The sequence below is a fragment of the Mus musculus genome, chromosome 1, assembly GCF_000001635.26.
Source record: "Mus musculus strain C57BL/6J chromosome 1, GRCm38.p6 C57BL/6J".
NCBI lineage: Eukaryota > Metazoa > Chordata > Mammalia > Rodentia > Muridae > Mus > Mus musculus.
Window position 1 is genome coordinate 16,477,575 of NC_000067.6, and position 16,114 is coordinate 16,493,688.

A 16,114-nucleotide genomic window follows, 5' to 3' on the forward strand; every position below is an offset into this window, starting at 1 on the left:
ATAGCCAGAACAATTCGACAACAAAAGGAGATCAAGAGGATACAAATTGGAAAGGAAGAAGTCAAAATATCACTTTTTACAGATGATATGATAGTATAAATAAGTGAACCCAAAATTTCCACCAGAGAACTCCTAAACCTGATAAATAGCTTCAGTGAAGGAGCTAGAAATAAAATTAACTGTATCAAGTCAATGGCCTTTCTCTACACAAAGGATAAACAGGCTGAGAATGAAATTAGGGAAACAACACCCTTCTCAATAGTCACAAATAATATAAAATACCTTGGAGTGACTCTAACTAAGGAAGTGAAAGATCTGTATGATAAGAACTTCAAGTCTCTCAAGAAAGAAATTAAAGAAGATCTCAGAAAATGGAAAGATCTCCCATGCTCATGGATTGGCAGGATCAATATAGTAAAAATGGCCATTCTGCACACACTAGCAAAATTTTGCTGAACTGACCCAGATATAGCTCTCTCTTGTGAGACTATGCTGGGGCCTAGCAAACACAGAAGTGGATGATCACAGTCAGCTATTGGATGGGTCACACGGTCCCCAATGCAGGAGCTAGAGATATTACCCAAGGAGCTAAAGGGAACTGCAACCCTATAGGTGGAACAACAATATGAACTAACCAGTACCCCGGAGCTCTTGTCTCTAGCTGCATATGCATCAAAAGATGGCCTAGTCGGCCATCACTGCCAAGAGAGGCCCATTGGACTTGCCAACTTTATATGCCCCAGTACAGGGGAACGCCAGGGCCAAAAAGGGGGAGTGGGTGGGGAGGGGGGTGGGGGGGTGGGGAGGGGGGTGGGGGGGTGGGGAGGGGGATGGGGGAGGGGGGAGGGGGTGGAGGGGTGGGGAGGGGGGATCTTTGGGATACCATTGAAAATGTAAATGAGGAAAATACCTAATAAAAATTTTTTTTTAAAAAAATGGCCATTTTGCGAAAAGCAATCTACAGATTCAATGCAATCTCCACCAAAATTCCAACTCAATTCTTCACTGAGTTAGAAAGGGCAATTTGCAAATTCATCTGGAATAACAAAAAATCTAGGAGAGCAAAAACTCTTCTCAAGGATAAAAGAACCTCTGGTGGAATCACCATGTCTAACCTAAAGCTGTATTACAGAGCAATTGTGATAAAAACTGCATGGTACTGGTATAGCGACAGACAAGTAAACCAATGGAATAGAATTGAAGACTCAGAAATAAACCCACACACTTATGGTCACTTGATCTTTGACAAGGGAGCTAAAACCATCCAGTGGAAAAAAAGACAGCATTTTCAACAAATGGTGCTGGCACAACTGGCAGTTATCATGCAGAAGAATGCGAATTGATCCATTCTTATCTCCTTGTACTAAGGTCAAATCTAAGTGGATCAAGGAACTCCACATAAAACCAGAGACAGTGAAATGTATAGAAGAGAAAGTGGGGAGAAGTGGGGACAGGGGGTAAATTCCTGAATAGAGCATCAATGGCTTGTGCTGTAAGATTGAGAATCGACAAATGGGACCTCTTAAAATTGCAAAGCTTCTGTAAGGCAAAAGACACTGTCAATAAGACAAAAAGGCCACCAACAGATTGGGAAAGGATCTTTACCTATCCTAAATCAGATAGGGGACTAATATCCAATATGTATAAAAAACACAAGAAGGTAGACTCCAGAAAATAAAATAACCCCAGTAAAAAATGGGGCTCAGAGCTAAACAAAGAATTCTCACCTGAGGAATACTGAATGGCTGAGAAGCACTTGAAAAAATGTTCAGCATCCTTAATCATCAGGGAAATGCAAATCAAAACAACCCTGAGATTCCATCTCACACCAGTCAGAATGGTTAAGATCAAAAACTCAAGTGACAGCAGATGCTGGAGAGGATGTGGAGAAAGAGGAACACTCCTCCATTGTTGGTGGGATTGCAAGCTTGTACAACCACTCTGGAAATCAGTCTGGCAGTTCCTCAGAAAATTGGACATAGTACTACCAGAGGATCCCGCAATACCTCTCCTGGGCATATATCCAGAAGATGTTCGAACTGGTAAGAAGGACACATGCTTCACTATGTTCATAGCAGCCTTATTTATAATAGCCAGAAGCTGGAAAGAACCCAGATTTCCCTCAACAGAGGAATGGATACAGAAAATATGGTACATTTACACAATGGTGTACTACTCAGCTATTAAAAAGAATGAATTTATGAAATTCCTAGACAAATGGATGGACCTGGAGGGCATCATTCTGAGTGAGGTAACCCAATCACAAAAGAACTCGTACAATATGTACTCACTGATAAGTAGATAGTAGCCCAGAAACTTAGAATAGCCAAAATACAAGATACAATTTGCAAAACACATGAAACTCAAGAAGAACAAAGACCAAAGTGTGGACACTTTGCCCTTTCTTAGAATTGGGAACAAAACAGCCATGGAAGGAGTTACAGAGACAAAGTTTGGAGCTGAGACGAAAGGATGGACCATCTAGAGACTGCCATTCCCAGGGATCCATCCCATAATCAGCCTCCAAACACTGACACCATTGCACACACTAGCAAGATTTTGCTGAAAAGACCCAGATATAGCTGTCTTTTGTGAGGCTATGCCAGGGCCTAGCAAACACAGAAGTGGATGCTCACAGTCAGCTATTGGATGGTACACAGGACCCCCAATGAAGGAGCTAGAGGAAAGTACCCAAGGAGCTAAAGGGGTCTGCAACCCTATAAGAGGAACAACAATATGAACTAACCAGTACCCCCAGAACTCATGTCTCTAGCTGTGTATGTAGCAGAAGATGGCCTAGTCAGCCATCAATGGGAGGAGAGGCCCTTTGTCTTGCGAAGATTATATGTCCCAGTACAGGGGAATGCCAGGACAAGGAAGAAGGAGTGGGTGGGTTAGGGAGCAGGGCAGGGGGAGGGTATAGGGGACTTTCATCATATCATTTGAAAATTAAATGAAGAAAATATCTAATAAAAATATTTCATTGTGTTTTTATGTAAACATAAAAAACATTTCGTCAATATTTCATTAAAAAATTATATTCAAGAGCAATATACTCAGACTTCTGAGACACAATGAAAGTGGCACTAAGAGAATTCATAGTACTAAGTGCTTAAGTAAAAAAAAAACAAAGTAGGCAGATTTCATACTAGCAACTTAACATACTTGAAAGCTCTAGAACAAAAAGAAAATGCATACCCAAATAGTAGACAGCAGGAAAATGCTTAAACTGAGTGCTGAATAAAATAGAAACATAGAGAACAATAAAAGAATCAATAAAACAGAGTTGGTTCTGTGAGAAAATCAACAATACAGACAAACCTTTATTCTAACTAACTAAAAGACAGAGACAGAATATCCAAGTTAATAAAATCACAAACAACAAGTGGGACACAACAACAGATTCTGAGGAAATAAATCCAAAGAATCATTAAGTTATACTTTTAAAACTTCTACTTCACAAAACTGAAAAATCTAAAAGAAATAGTTTTCTCAATAGATACCACTTATCAAAGTTAGGTCAAGATTAGATAAACAATATAAATAGACCCACAGCCCCAAAGGAAATAAAAGCATCATTAAAAGTCTCCCAATAAAAAATAATAATAATAAAAGCCCAGGGCCAGGTGGTTTTACAAAAGAATCCCACCAGACTTTCAATGACGACCTAATATCAATACTCCTCAAATTATTCCATAAAATAAAGACAGGGGAGCAATGCCAAATTCAATTTATGAAACAACAGTCACTCTGATGCCCAATCCACACAAACATTCAACAAAGAAAGAGAATTACAGTCCAATTTCCCTCATGAGCATAGATGTAAAAATAATTTCAATAAAAGTAGCAAACCGAACTCAAGAACACATCAAAAAAATCATCCACCATGACCAAGTAGGCTTCATCCCAGAGATTCAGGGATGGTTCAACATACAAAATCAATCAATGTAATCTACCATACAAACAAACTGAAAGGCAAAAGAACCACATGATTATCTCATTAGATAATGAAAAAGCCTTTGACAAAATCCAATACCCCTTTATGATAAAAGTCCTGGAAAGATTATGGATACAAGACAAATACCTAAATATAATAAAGGTGATATACAGCAAGCTGATAGCCAATATCAAATTAAATGGAGAAAAACTTAAAGATATTCCACTAAAATCAAGGACAAGACAAGGCTGTTCACTCTCTCCATATCTACTCAAAATGTACTTGAAGGTCTAGCCAGAGCCATAAGAAAACTGAAAGAGATCAAGGAGATACAAATTGGCTGGGCAGTGGAGGCGTACACCTTGAATCCCAGCACTTGGGAGGCAGGGACAGGCAGATTTCTGAGTTTGAGGCTAGACTGGTCTACAGAGTGAGTTCCAGGACAGCCAGGGCTATACAGAGAAACCCTGTCTCGGGAAAATAAATTAAAAAAATAAAATAAAATTTAAAAAAGGATATACAAATTGGAAAGGAAGACGTCAAAATATCGCTATTTGTAGATGTATGGCAATTTATATTAAGTGATTAAAAATTCTACCAGGGAACTCCTACAGCAGATAAGTGGATGGATACAAGAGTAACTCAAAAAAATAAAAAATAAAAAATAAAAATACAAAGACAAAAAACAAAAGGGTAATCCTCCTATACACAAACAACAAATGGGCTGAGAAAGAAATCAGGGAAACAATACCCTTCATAATAGCCACAAATAAAACAAAATATGTTGGGGTAGCTCTCACCAAGAAAGTGAAAGTCTTGTATGAAAAAAAAACTTCAAGGATTTGAAGGAAGAAATTGGAAAAGACATCCGAAGATGGAAAGATCTCCTTTGCTCATAGATCAGTAGAATTAACATAGAAAAAATGGCTGTCCTACCAAAAGCAATCTACAGGTTCGATGCAATTCCCATCGAAATTTCAAAAAATAATTCTTCACAGACCTTGAAAGGACAATACTCAATTTTATATGGAAAAAAATCAGGATAACTAAAATATCCTGAACAATAATAGAATTTCCTGAGGTATTACCAGTCTAGATTTCAGGCTGTACTACAACTATAGTAATAAAAACTCACATGGTATTGGCATTAAAAACAAGCATGTTGATCAATGGAACAGGATCAAAGATCCACACATAAATCCATACACCTACAGGCACCTGAATTTTTTATAAAGGAGACAAAAATACATAATGGGAAAAAAAGAAAGTATCTTCAACAAACGGTACTGGACTAACTGGATATCTGCATGTACAAAAATACAAATAGATCCAGATTTGTCACCCTGCCCAACACTCAAGTCCAAGTAGATTAAAGACTTCAACATAAAACCAGAGACACTGAATCTGCTTTGGGGAGCTCTTCCTCCAAATGGGTTACCTCACTCAGCCTTAATGTAAGTGTTTGCACCTGGTTCTATTTTATCTTGTTGTGACATGTTTGGTTACTGTCCTTGGGAGACCTGTCCTTTTCTGCTGGGAGCTAGGGGAGGGGTGTGGAATGATTCTAGGGAGAGTGGAGAGTAGAGAATGGGAACTGAGAAGAGTGGAGAGAGGGGAAGCTATCATGTATTGTATGAGAGAAGAATAAATAAAAATGTTAAATAAACAATCACATTCAAATAACAAAATCCTACTGCCAAAATAGAATCGCGAAGTCCTAAAGCACTTGTTTGGTTTAAGATAACCACCTGGCTGGCTGGCTGAAAACAGCAGCACTCGTCTGCAGTCAGTACGCAAATGCTGAGACAGGAGAACCACAGACAGGGACCAGGACAGCCCAGGCTATCCAGGAAAAGAGGAGGGGGAAAGGAGAGATGAAAAGGAAAAGAGAAGAAATGATTTAATGTGCCCACGGTAAACCATTAATGAAGCATGACTAGTAAATGTATATCTCTAAATAAAAGAATCAACAGATACTTATTAATAAGCATTTTTAAAAATTTTAAATGTTAGAAAAAGATCAATAATAAAATTAACAAATACTTTTCTTTGTTAATTTGTCTTCCATTAACAGACTTAGAAGAACTAAGCAACAAGATTGCTTAAATAATTTTTCCTTATTATTTTTGATCTGTTTTTACTTCTTGTAGTACTGAACACTGATGCGAGAGCCTTGCATGTACTAGTGAGCTATAATCCCAGTTCATTTGCTCATTATGTTAGAATCTGTTTAGGGGATAATTAGATTCCAGTTTTCTAGGCAATACTTTACATTTCTCCACTCCTTTCAATTTACAATGAAAATCAATTATGATCCCACTTCCCTTGGTATCTTTGAGAAAAGCTAGCTCGCGTCTATGCACACAAAGAACTAAGTGAACTGTTTCCTCATTCACTCATTCAGCAAATACTAAGAACTACCCTGTCCTCAGAGGTGGCTCTTACTACAAAAGAAAAAGAAAAAAGAAAAAAACAATAAAATATCTGAAAGTAGTAAACACTGCTGAAAAGATAAAGGAGATAGTGAACAGGCAATCAGACCCAAGCCAGTGTCTGAGCTAGAGACTCAAATCTTCCAGCTGGCAGCATGTTTGTGTCAGTCACAGGTACAGGGCACAGATGTAGTCAGGAGAAGACACCAAGTCTGAAAAGAGGGCCCTACAAAGTAAAAAGCTCTAAAAGATCAGGAAAAGGGAGAAATGTGGCCAGTGATCCTACCTCAGGAAGATGAGGCAGGACATTGAGCCTGAAACCAGACAGCAATACAACAAGACATCTTGACAAAAAAGAAAGAAAGAAAGAAAGAAAGAGAGAGAGAGAGAGAGAGGGAGGGAGGGAGGGAGGGAGGGAGGGAGGGAGGGAGGGAGGGAGGGAGGGAGGAAGGAAGGAAGGAAGGAAGGAAGGAAGGAAGGAAGGAAGGAAGGAAGGAAGGAAGAAATTTTAACACACACACAAAAACCTTAAAATATATATACACATGGCCTGTGGCACAGAAGATAAAGGCAATGGAAGAACACTTCAGCAAGGAGGTTAACACATGTCCCCGTCCCACGTACAGCTGGCAGGTTTGGAAAACAGGCCTGATGACCAAGGCACTGTTTACAAGAGGTGCTGGTTGGCTTCCACTGGAAAATCCATGGGGGTGGTAGGAACAAAACTGACTAGGGAGGAAGCAGAACCAGCTAGTAGGGATCTCTCCTGCACAAGTCTATATAGGACAGAGATGATTACAGTGACCAAGGAAGACATACTGTCAGATAATTTTCAAGACAGAAAAACTAACAGCATGCCTGTATGCTGATGGGAATAGTCCACTGGAAGGAGAAACTGCTGACAGAGAAGAAGGGGGAGGAGTAACGGGCAGAGAAAGTAAAGATAGAGAGTTGGACCTAAAAAGAAAAAAGAAAAGGGGGGGGGGAACTAAGGCAAGAATACTTTAACACTGTTACTTTTGAGGATCCCATAAGACACTGTGACACAAACAGTCTGACACAGTTAAGAGCAGAGCAGGTAGAAAAGAGGCAGGATCCACAGTCAGACACCTAGAACAAGACCACAACTGCCTTCCCTGTAGCAGAAGAGTAAGAGGTAGCATGGGTCCTGCCCAGATGCCTCCAGAAAAGCTAATAATAAACAAACCCAACAGACTACAGTTTCACCTATTTCCCTTGCTTTGTACAAGACAGAAAACATCCAAATATCCCAAATGCTACTTGCTTTATAGATTAACCACTCTCACAGAACCAATTGTTTACGTAGTATGTACAAAAATCCATGACTTTCAAAATACCCAACTTAAAATGTGTCAGGGAAAACTATTCACAACTGAAATGTTTTCCAAGAGATGAACAGAGCTCAAATATAGATGTACTAGATTTCTTTGTAATTAATATGTATGTATATATGTATATGTGTATATATGTATTGTGTTTGTGTGTGTGGATAGATAGATAGATAGATAGATAGATAGATAGATAGATAGATAGATAGAGGAAATATACGTAAAATATATGTATATGTAGCTATAAATAAAAACTGCCTTTTTAAAAAAGAACACTACAAGTAAATACACAGATAATAATAGTGCTACATGCCAACTTCCAATTTCTTTTATAAATGGTGGGTCTTAAAATTAAACATCATACTGGAAAAGACGTATTGATATTTAACCACTGCAATACCTGCTCGGCCCATCCCAGTTCTACCAGCTCTGATTTGCTGGGAAGAACACCATACTGCATATGTAAGTGCCAGTGCTGACACGGACAATCTCCTAACAAGACATTTAACATTCCTATAACTGAGATCCTTCAATTACAAAATGTTCAAATCCTGTGGCTTCAAGGTCTTCTTATGAAGTACTACATCTGAAAGCTTTACAAAACAATGCATTACAATACGGCTTGACTTAAATGTCTTCAGGCCATCTTCCACCACCCCCAAACAGAGCATGATGAACACGGTCTGACAGTGAGCAGCACGATCACCGCCTCTCTTTGTAACCTTACCTTCGAATGAGCAGGCCCGCTTTCATTCAGAAGCTTATACTGGGGTTGGATGCTATGGAAACGGGCTAACTCATTTACCAGACACACTGGAGTTTTCTCTTTGGGGTTTGCCATTTTATCGTGGAGAGAAGCTGCAAATAAAAAGGCTGTAAAGTTTTTGTCAAGAATGACTTTTAAAGTGGAAGAAAAACTAGCTTTGACTGTTTAGACTAAAGTTAGATTATATAGGTAAATTATTTTCATAAATTTGTATTAAAATTCTTATATCATGTAATATCTTCCAGCACGTGCAATAGAAGAATGCAGCAAATCTTGAACAATAAACAAAGATACCTTTTTTTAAATCTAAGTTATTCTCTATATACATATAACATCACCACCATACTTAATTATAAAATAGATTTTAATTTATATTATAACATTTCCTTTTCTCTCAACAAACTTTTACTATTATCAGATACATTTCTTAAGTCTTAGCTCTATAAAAGTAAATTGTCTTTTTTACGGTAGGGTCTCATATATCCCTGGATAGCCTCAAACTCAATTATTCTGTAAACAACATGACCAGTGCTGGGACTATAGGTATAGGCACCCCATCCAGTCTCATGTAGGGATCGAACCCAGGCTTCCTACATGGCAGGTCAACCCTCTACACCTGAACACTATCCCTAGCCCAATATTTGTACACACCTTCAAACAATCAATACTTTTCCTTTTGCTTTGGCAGAGGAAAGGTTCCAAACTTAGGGATAACGTCCTAAGGGTAAATATTAATAAGGGTCTGCAAAATAGTTCGGGTAACCCTAAAGCGAATTAAACATTTTCTTCTAATATTTTAGGAAAAATTTAAAAGCAACATGTAGAAAAACTAGCAGTCTTTTTCTACTTTTGTAGAAAAGTAGGTCTTCAAGTTGTAGGCCAGACTAGGCTACATCACAAGATCCTGTCTCAAGACAACAAACAAGAGGCAGAAAGAGGAAAATTTAAATGTTTCTATCAGTACCCAGCATTAAAGCTGTTGACATTTGCAACATTTGCTTTGAACATTGTTTTGTAGTTATGAATATTTTCTTTAAAAAGAAGCAAACTGTGTTCCATTTTCATAAAGTACCTTTACTCTTTTGCAAAGATTACCAAGATGAATTTAGAATGTACCCTTATAGAAGTATGTAAAATATATTTATATGTTTATGTTTGTTTAGATAGATAGATAGATAGATAGATAGATAGATAGATAGATAGATAGATAGATAGATAGATAGATAGATAGAAAGTAGTCCTGATATGTCTGGCTTTTAATTCACATTTATAGCATTATAACTTTAGTCTTCTCAGATACTGTCTGCCCAGTATGTTGGGATTTTAACTGACACTGATTTCTGTGTTACCTTTTAACAATTACAGAATGTCCCTGACACTACTACAGCTGTTTTTTATCCACCCCTATACTGAGACATTTAGGAGCTAAATTCTTCATACTCTTAAGAGCCAAGTGGCTCTCAGAATGACTGTGCCACACAACCTTCCAATGCTTCAAATTTGAAAACATGAAATATAATCATGTATCTTAATTTCACTCACAATTTGATGCTTACCTAATGATATCCCACTCGTGTTTGGATTTTCTGCATGCCTAAGTTACTAGTAAAGTTAACCACTTTATGTTATGGCTCACTGTGAAGGATCTCTGCTGGGTTGTATGGATATTTTGTATATTATTGCTATCAATGTTTTTCTATTAAGGTTTATGCTTTTGATGTCTTAAGAAATTCTTTCCTAGACCATAAGGCTCATTAACCCTCCGTTGCTCTAGAAAATGAAAGTCTGAGTTCTATCCTGCTTCTAGGGTGCACATGCATGCACCTCTAGTCCTGGTTACTTGGAAGACTGAGGCAGAAGCATCTCTTAAGCTGAGGACTTCAGAACCAGCCTGAGCAACACAGGAAGACCCTGACACAATAAAAAATAATAAATAGAAATAGAAAAATGAAAGAGGGAGGAATCTATTTAATTCATAAGACACTGTAAGGTTAAGTTTTAAATGGTTTAAATGGTTTTCTATGGTTTACTACAGCAACTTAGGAACTTCATGTAAAAACTTATAGTGCAGCTCACTATACATAACAAGACATTCTTTTAAATTTGTAAAGCTCTTAACAGGGAAATAATATGGTATAGTGCTTTGATCACAAACACTGTGCTTAAGAAATGGTTTCTTAAGAAAGCTACATAAACATTCAGTAAAGCACAAGCAACAAAATGAACCAAAGCGAACAGACTGAGAGGCAATATAGCTGGTGAGTTCACCATCCTAAGTGTCCTGCAAACTAAAACAAAACTAGTCTTGTTATTCTAAAAAAGAATAAAAATAGATAAAAGTCTTGATAGGTTTAGGAAAACCTACCTATGTTATTCACTATGAATCATGCAAAGAAGCACTTTATAAAATACATCTTCAATTCATCCCAGCATAGAAAGTTTGATGATCTGATGCTACAATCAATTTTAGTTCTCATTATTATGACATGAACAAGAACAAGAAACAGACCAGCTTACTGGATATAATTAAAAAGCAGAAACAGGCAGATACGGTAATGCATATCTGAAATCTCAACACTCTGGAGCCTGCAACAGGACCATGAGTTGAAGACCAACCTGCACTATATAGTAAGACCTTCTCTCAAAACACATAAATAAATAAACCATAATAGATAGATCAATAGATAGATAGAGAAATAAAACAGATGATATGATCTTGTAAATATTTGTGAATAGAATTTACACCGTTCATACCACTGCAGCCACTGGAGATATATTCTATGGTGTCCTACAACCATTATTGGTAGGCTCTAAAGTTTTCTAGACTTTCCTGCCAACTGTAAGTAATTGTGATATATTCTATGCAGTGGATGAATAACTAAAATCAAAATGCTTAAAGATGGCAGCTTTGAAAATAATTATAGTTACTGGTTTCTTTCACAACTTTAAACAGTTTGGTTTTTGTTTATGAAAGGGTCTTAGTATGTAGATCAGGCTGGCCTGGAACTTGCTACTTACCCCAAACTGCTACTAAATTTCTAACTCTCCCACTTCAGCCTTCTAGATGCTGAGATTAGATATGAACCACTACCCTGCTCTTGTCCTTGTTATTCAGAAACCTTATTAGTTAATTAGAAACCTCACAGAGCTCGGACGTAAAAATAATAGTTTTGAAACTATACCAAAAGTGTGATAAAATAGCTACAAAAGGATCAAACAAAGAAGTCTATTACAAAGTCAAGAATTACACCGTAGCTTTTGGAGGCTATAATTCAGCATTACAACCTACACAGCAGCCTTGAGTCCCTCTGATTTTAATTCCCAGCACGGGGTAGGGAAAACAGACAGATAAACTTAGACGTAACTTAGCTGTGCACAGATTGCAAAACATATACAATAATATATAGGTTTCCATTTTCAATAAAATAAAAATATCATCACTAAATAATGGGAGGAGACATCTGGGGAGGAGGTAAGGAAAGACGGAGAGAGGAGGAAGAAAATAAAACATAAAGATATTAGTGAAAGGGGTATTACATATAATATAAAGGTGTTAGTGATATATATGATATATGTATATAACATATATATTATAAGGATGTTAGTGTTTTATGTATATATAAGAATGTCAGTATTAGTGTTATATAGTTAACACAAGGATGTTAGAGTCAGTGTTTTATGAATATAAAACATAAGAATATTAGTGTTAGTGTGTGTGTATGTGTATGTGTATATATATGTGCGTGTTTTATATATATGTGAGATATATATACATATATATATATCAATCATAATGATGTTAATGTGATATATATATATAAAATAGGATGCCAGTGTTTGTGTTATATAGATAACATAAGGATGTTACAGTTAGTGTCTTTCATTCATATATATATATATATATATATATATATATATATATACATATATATATAAACATAAGGATGCCAGTGCTAGTGTGATATATATAACGCAAGAATGTTAGTTAAAGGGATACAGGGATTCATAATATTATGTTTCTTAAAACTATATATAATATGTATAACATATAAGACTGCCATTGGAGAGACCCACTGTAGTCACTCATACAAATGTGACTTTGAGAGAGTAATAAAACCTTACTTTCCACAGAGTAAAGTACACTAAAAGATCATTCTCAGTAGATGGTCATACATGAACTATAATATACTATTAACAATGATTATCTATTACTAATAAATATAAATTATTTATAAGTACTTATTAAAACTGTTGATAACAGTTTTATGAAATTTTATGTCTTTTTTGCATGCACACATTCTAAATCAAAATGTTCTATCAGGACAGACTGATTTTACTCATGCACATATATCCCTTCGTATCCTTTGATACTCATCATGTCTCTGATACTCATTACTAATTTCCCCTTTGGATCACTGGAACACCTTACATTTCTCTCCACTGAAAAATCCCCAACTTATAAAATTATACTGACTGAGTTTCTTCTATCTACATAAGAGAATATTCTACCTTAATTAATATGAAATTTGCTTGCATATAACTTGCATACAACTAGAATAAAATTTGAATTAAAATATTTATAAAATATATGTATAAAATATTATAAAAGTAACTATCTCAAACAAAAGTATAAATATACTCTGTATTTTTAGATATACTATATTTTCACAAACATCCTAAGCTTTCTGAGTCTTGATTATTCAAACTAAAAATATAATGTTTTCAACATATAGGTAATATCTGTCTCCAAAAACGATGTCTAGTAGGAGACACCAGTATACAATTAACAAGTATTACAAATTACAGTGTAGTGGGCACTGTGACAAGGCTGTTATAGAGTGTCCTGGCACACAGGAGTGCGGAAAAATAGGTTTTAAAGAATTGTAACAATGTTAAAGAAAACAAGATTTCATCAAGGTCAAAAGACAAGGAAAAGACAGTTGAAGCTTTTCAACCAGACATAGAAAAGCACATGCAACCACACATCTGTAATTCCAGCCCTTAGGAAGTTGGGGCTGGAATTAAGAAGTTCATGTCCAGACTTAGCTACACATTGAGACCTGGCTTCCAAAAAGGAAAAAGAAAGACAAAGGCTGGAGGTATAGTCCACTTGCACATAGTTAACGTTAACAAGTACATTAAACAAAGCAAGCGAATCATGAGAATGAAGGATAAATGGAACCTGGAGAGATGACTTGGTGGTTAAAAGCACTGGCTACTATTCCAGAGGATCAGGGTTCAATTCCCAGCACCCACACAGCTCACAACTGGCTGTAACTTCAGTTGGAAGGGATCCGACGCCCTCTTCTGGCCTCCACTGGCATTGCACACATATGCTGCACAGGCAAAACAGCCATACATATAAAAGGTTAAAAAGAAATTTTTTTCAATTATTCCCTTTACATCCTGCTCACTGCCCTCCTCCCAGTCACCCACTCTCAGGATCCTTCTCCTCCCTCTTTCACATTCTCCTCTGGGTGGGTGGGGTCCTCTGGTAGCCCCCTACCCTGACGCTTTAAGCCTCTGTGAGGCTAGGGGCTTCCTTTCCCACTGAGGCAAGACAAGGCAGCTAGTAGAACATATTCCACATACAGCCAACTGCTTTTGGGATAGCGCCCCCTCCAGTTGTTCAAGACCCACATGAAGGTCAAGCTGCATATCTGCTACATATGAGCGGGGGAAAGAAGCCTAGGTCCAGGTATAGAAGATGTGAAGTAGGAGACCGAACCAGAACCCACTAAAGCACCAGACATTTCCTACGTCAGAACTCCCAGTCAAAGCGAGGCAGTATACCTACTGCTGTCCCAAGAGCTGTTTCAGAGAGCACACAGGCCATTCCCATGTCTTTCCCAACTCCCCGCTTCCTATGCTCTGCTGTTGGAGGGAACTCATCAGAGTTAGCAAGGAAAAAACTCTCAAAGGCAAAATCAAAAAAAGTTTCAACACTATCAAAGATCAAAGGACGTTGTCTGTCCTAGCTTTTCATCCTCTCGGGGAAATGAAGCTACCTGTCCAGAGCTAGTAAAGTGGAGTCTCACATTCACAGTGAACCTTACCCTGAAGGCTGGCCACACAGAAGCCACTGTTGGCCTGCTCAGGTTCTGAGCTCCACTACATCTATCCACTAGGAGAAGCAGCAAGCTCACGTCTTAAACATAAATTCCAAAATAATCAAAATGCAAAGTATAAAAGCACAAGACTCTTTGACTACATATTTGTTATAATTCTATAACACACAACACTTTTCTAGATTAAAAAAAAAAAACAAAAAAAAAGATGTCACTAAGCAAAAACTGACAACTAACAACATAAAAAATGTACTGCTTCAGTACAATAAAAAGAAATATAAATCTGTTTTAAAGCAAATAGCAAGGGAGTGAGTTACACACTGTATACTGTTTAAACAAAGCTGAGTATATCTATCTACTCAACATTTATCACCTCTTCATGGTTAAAATATTTTTAAATCCTTACTTCTAGCTCATTGAAATGTATAATATATCACTGTTGAGATTTTTAATTAACATGTAAGTACTGGCCTAGGACATAGAGATATGGGTGTGTGGTGGTTTGAATGAAAACAGCCACCAGAGGCTGCCTTTTGGATGCTTAGTCCCCAGTCAGTGGAACTGTCTGGGAAAGATTAGGACGGTGGGCTTACTTGAGTAAGTGTGTCACTGAAGGTGACACGAGGCCCAATCTTACTTTCTCTCCACCACCATCATGCCAGTAAGATACAAGCTCTCAACTACTGCTCCAACACCGTGACTGTTTAGCTCCTTGCTTCCTGGCCATGATGGCTATAGACTAACCCTCTGAAACCATAAGCAAGAACCCAAGTTGCCTTGGCCATTGTGTCTTTTCACAGCAATAGAAAAGTGAGACAGATGTTAATAGTATCTAGGGGTATAGTGTTGATTAAAATTTCAATTGTAGCAACCTCTACGAAGGCAGAACACATATATGAATACTATGAGAAATGTAGATACACCGTGATGATCTGAACAGCAAGAACCATAAAGAAGCCAAATATGCTATCCACGAATAGTAACAATTTATCGTTTTATACATTTTGCTGATATATCAAGGAAATTTTTATCTAATTTGTCTCATTTTTTTTCTTCTAGAAGTATCACATTTATGTTCTCAGACATTTTAAGTTCTAGTACCATTTGTGGTTCTACTTCCTCTACTCATGACTTTTGCCTATAAATGACTTTATTTCTAAAAGACTTACTCTGTTCCACCAATTTGTCTACTTTTATAGCAATACTCTTTGCACTGAGCTTTATAATTCTTGGCCTCTTAGGTTATTCCTTTACACTGTTCCCTCTCTGGGCTGCATTATCTTTAGGACATTCCATCCTGTGCTTCCTTCTGAACACACAGAATTTGTACAGATTCAAGGTCACTCCTTCCTTCTCGGGTCTTACCTGCTGTCAACTCAAGTTAGTATTTTAGCCTCAAGCACTGCACTCTTTGTTCCTAAGAGACCCATCCATGTATATTATACATTTTCCTCCTATTTCCCTCTCCTTTCTAAAAGATTTAGAGCATACTGATAGCAGCACTTTTATACCTTTGTCTACAAAAATCAATCAATCTTTCTAGTCTGTTTTTTCAGTCTTGG

The 16,114-nt window shown here is 37.1% G+C and overlaps 1 protein-coding gene across 14 annotated transcripts in view; it reads right to left on the reverse strand.

Annotated features, from left to right (window-relative positions):
- Nucleotides 1-16,114, reverse strand: part of Stau2 (staufen double-stranded RNA binding protein 2) — a 291,530-nt gene that overhangs the window by 248,772 nt on the left and 26,644 nt on the right. For 6 of the 14 annotated variants that reach the window (XM_006495528.4, XM_011238390.3, XM_030254814.1 and 3 more), the window contains one exon: nt 8,446-8,576. The exons of 6 other annotated variants lie outside the window; for them this stretch is intronic. In XM_006495528.4, the coding sequence (XP_006495591.1) occupies nt 8,446-8,559 (114 nt within the window). In that variant the 5' untranslated portion in view covers nt 8,560-8,576. Of the gene's footprint in view, nt 1-8,445; nt 8,592-13,666; nt 13,821-16,114 lie in introns of all 14 variants that reach the window. 2 more of the 14 variants (XM_011238387.1, XM_017321102.2) reach the window with 2 other exon arrangements.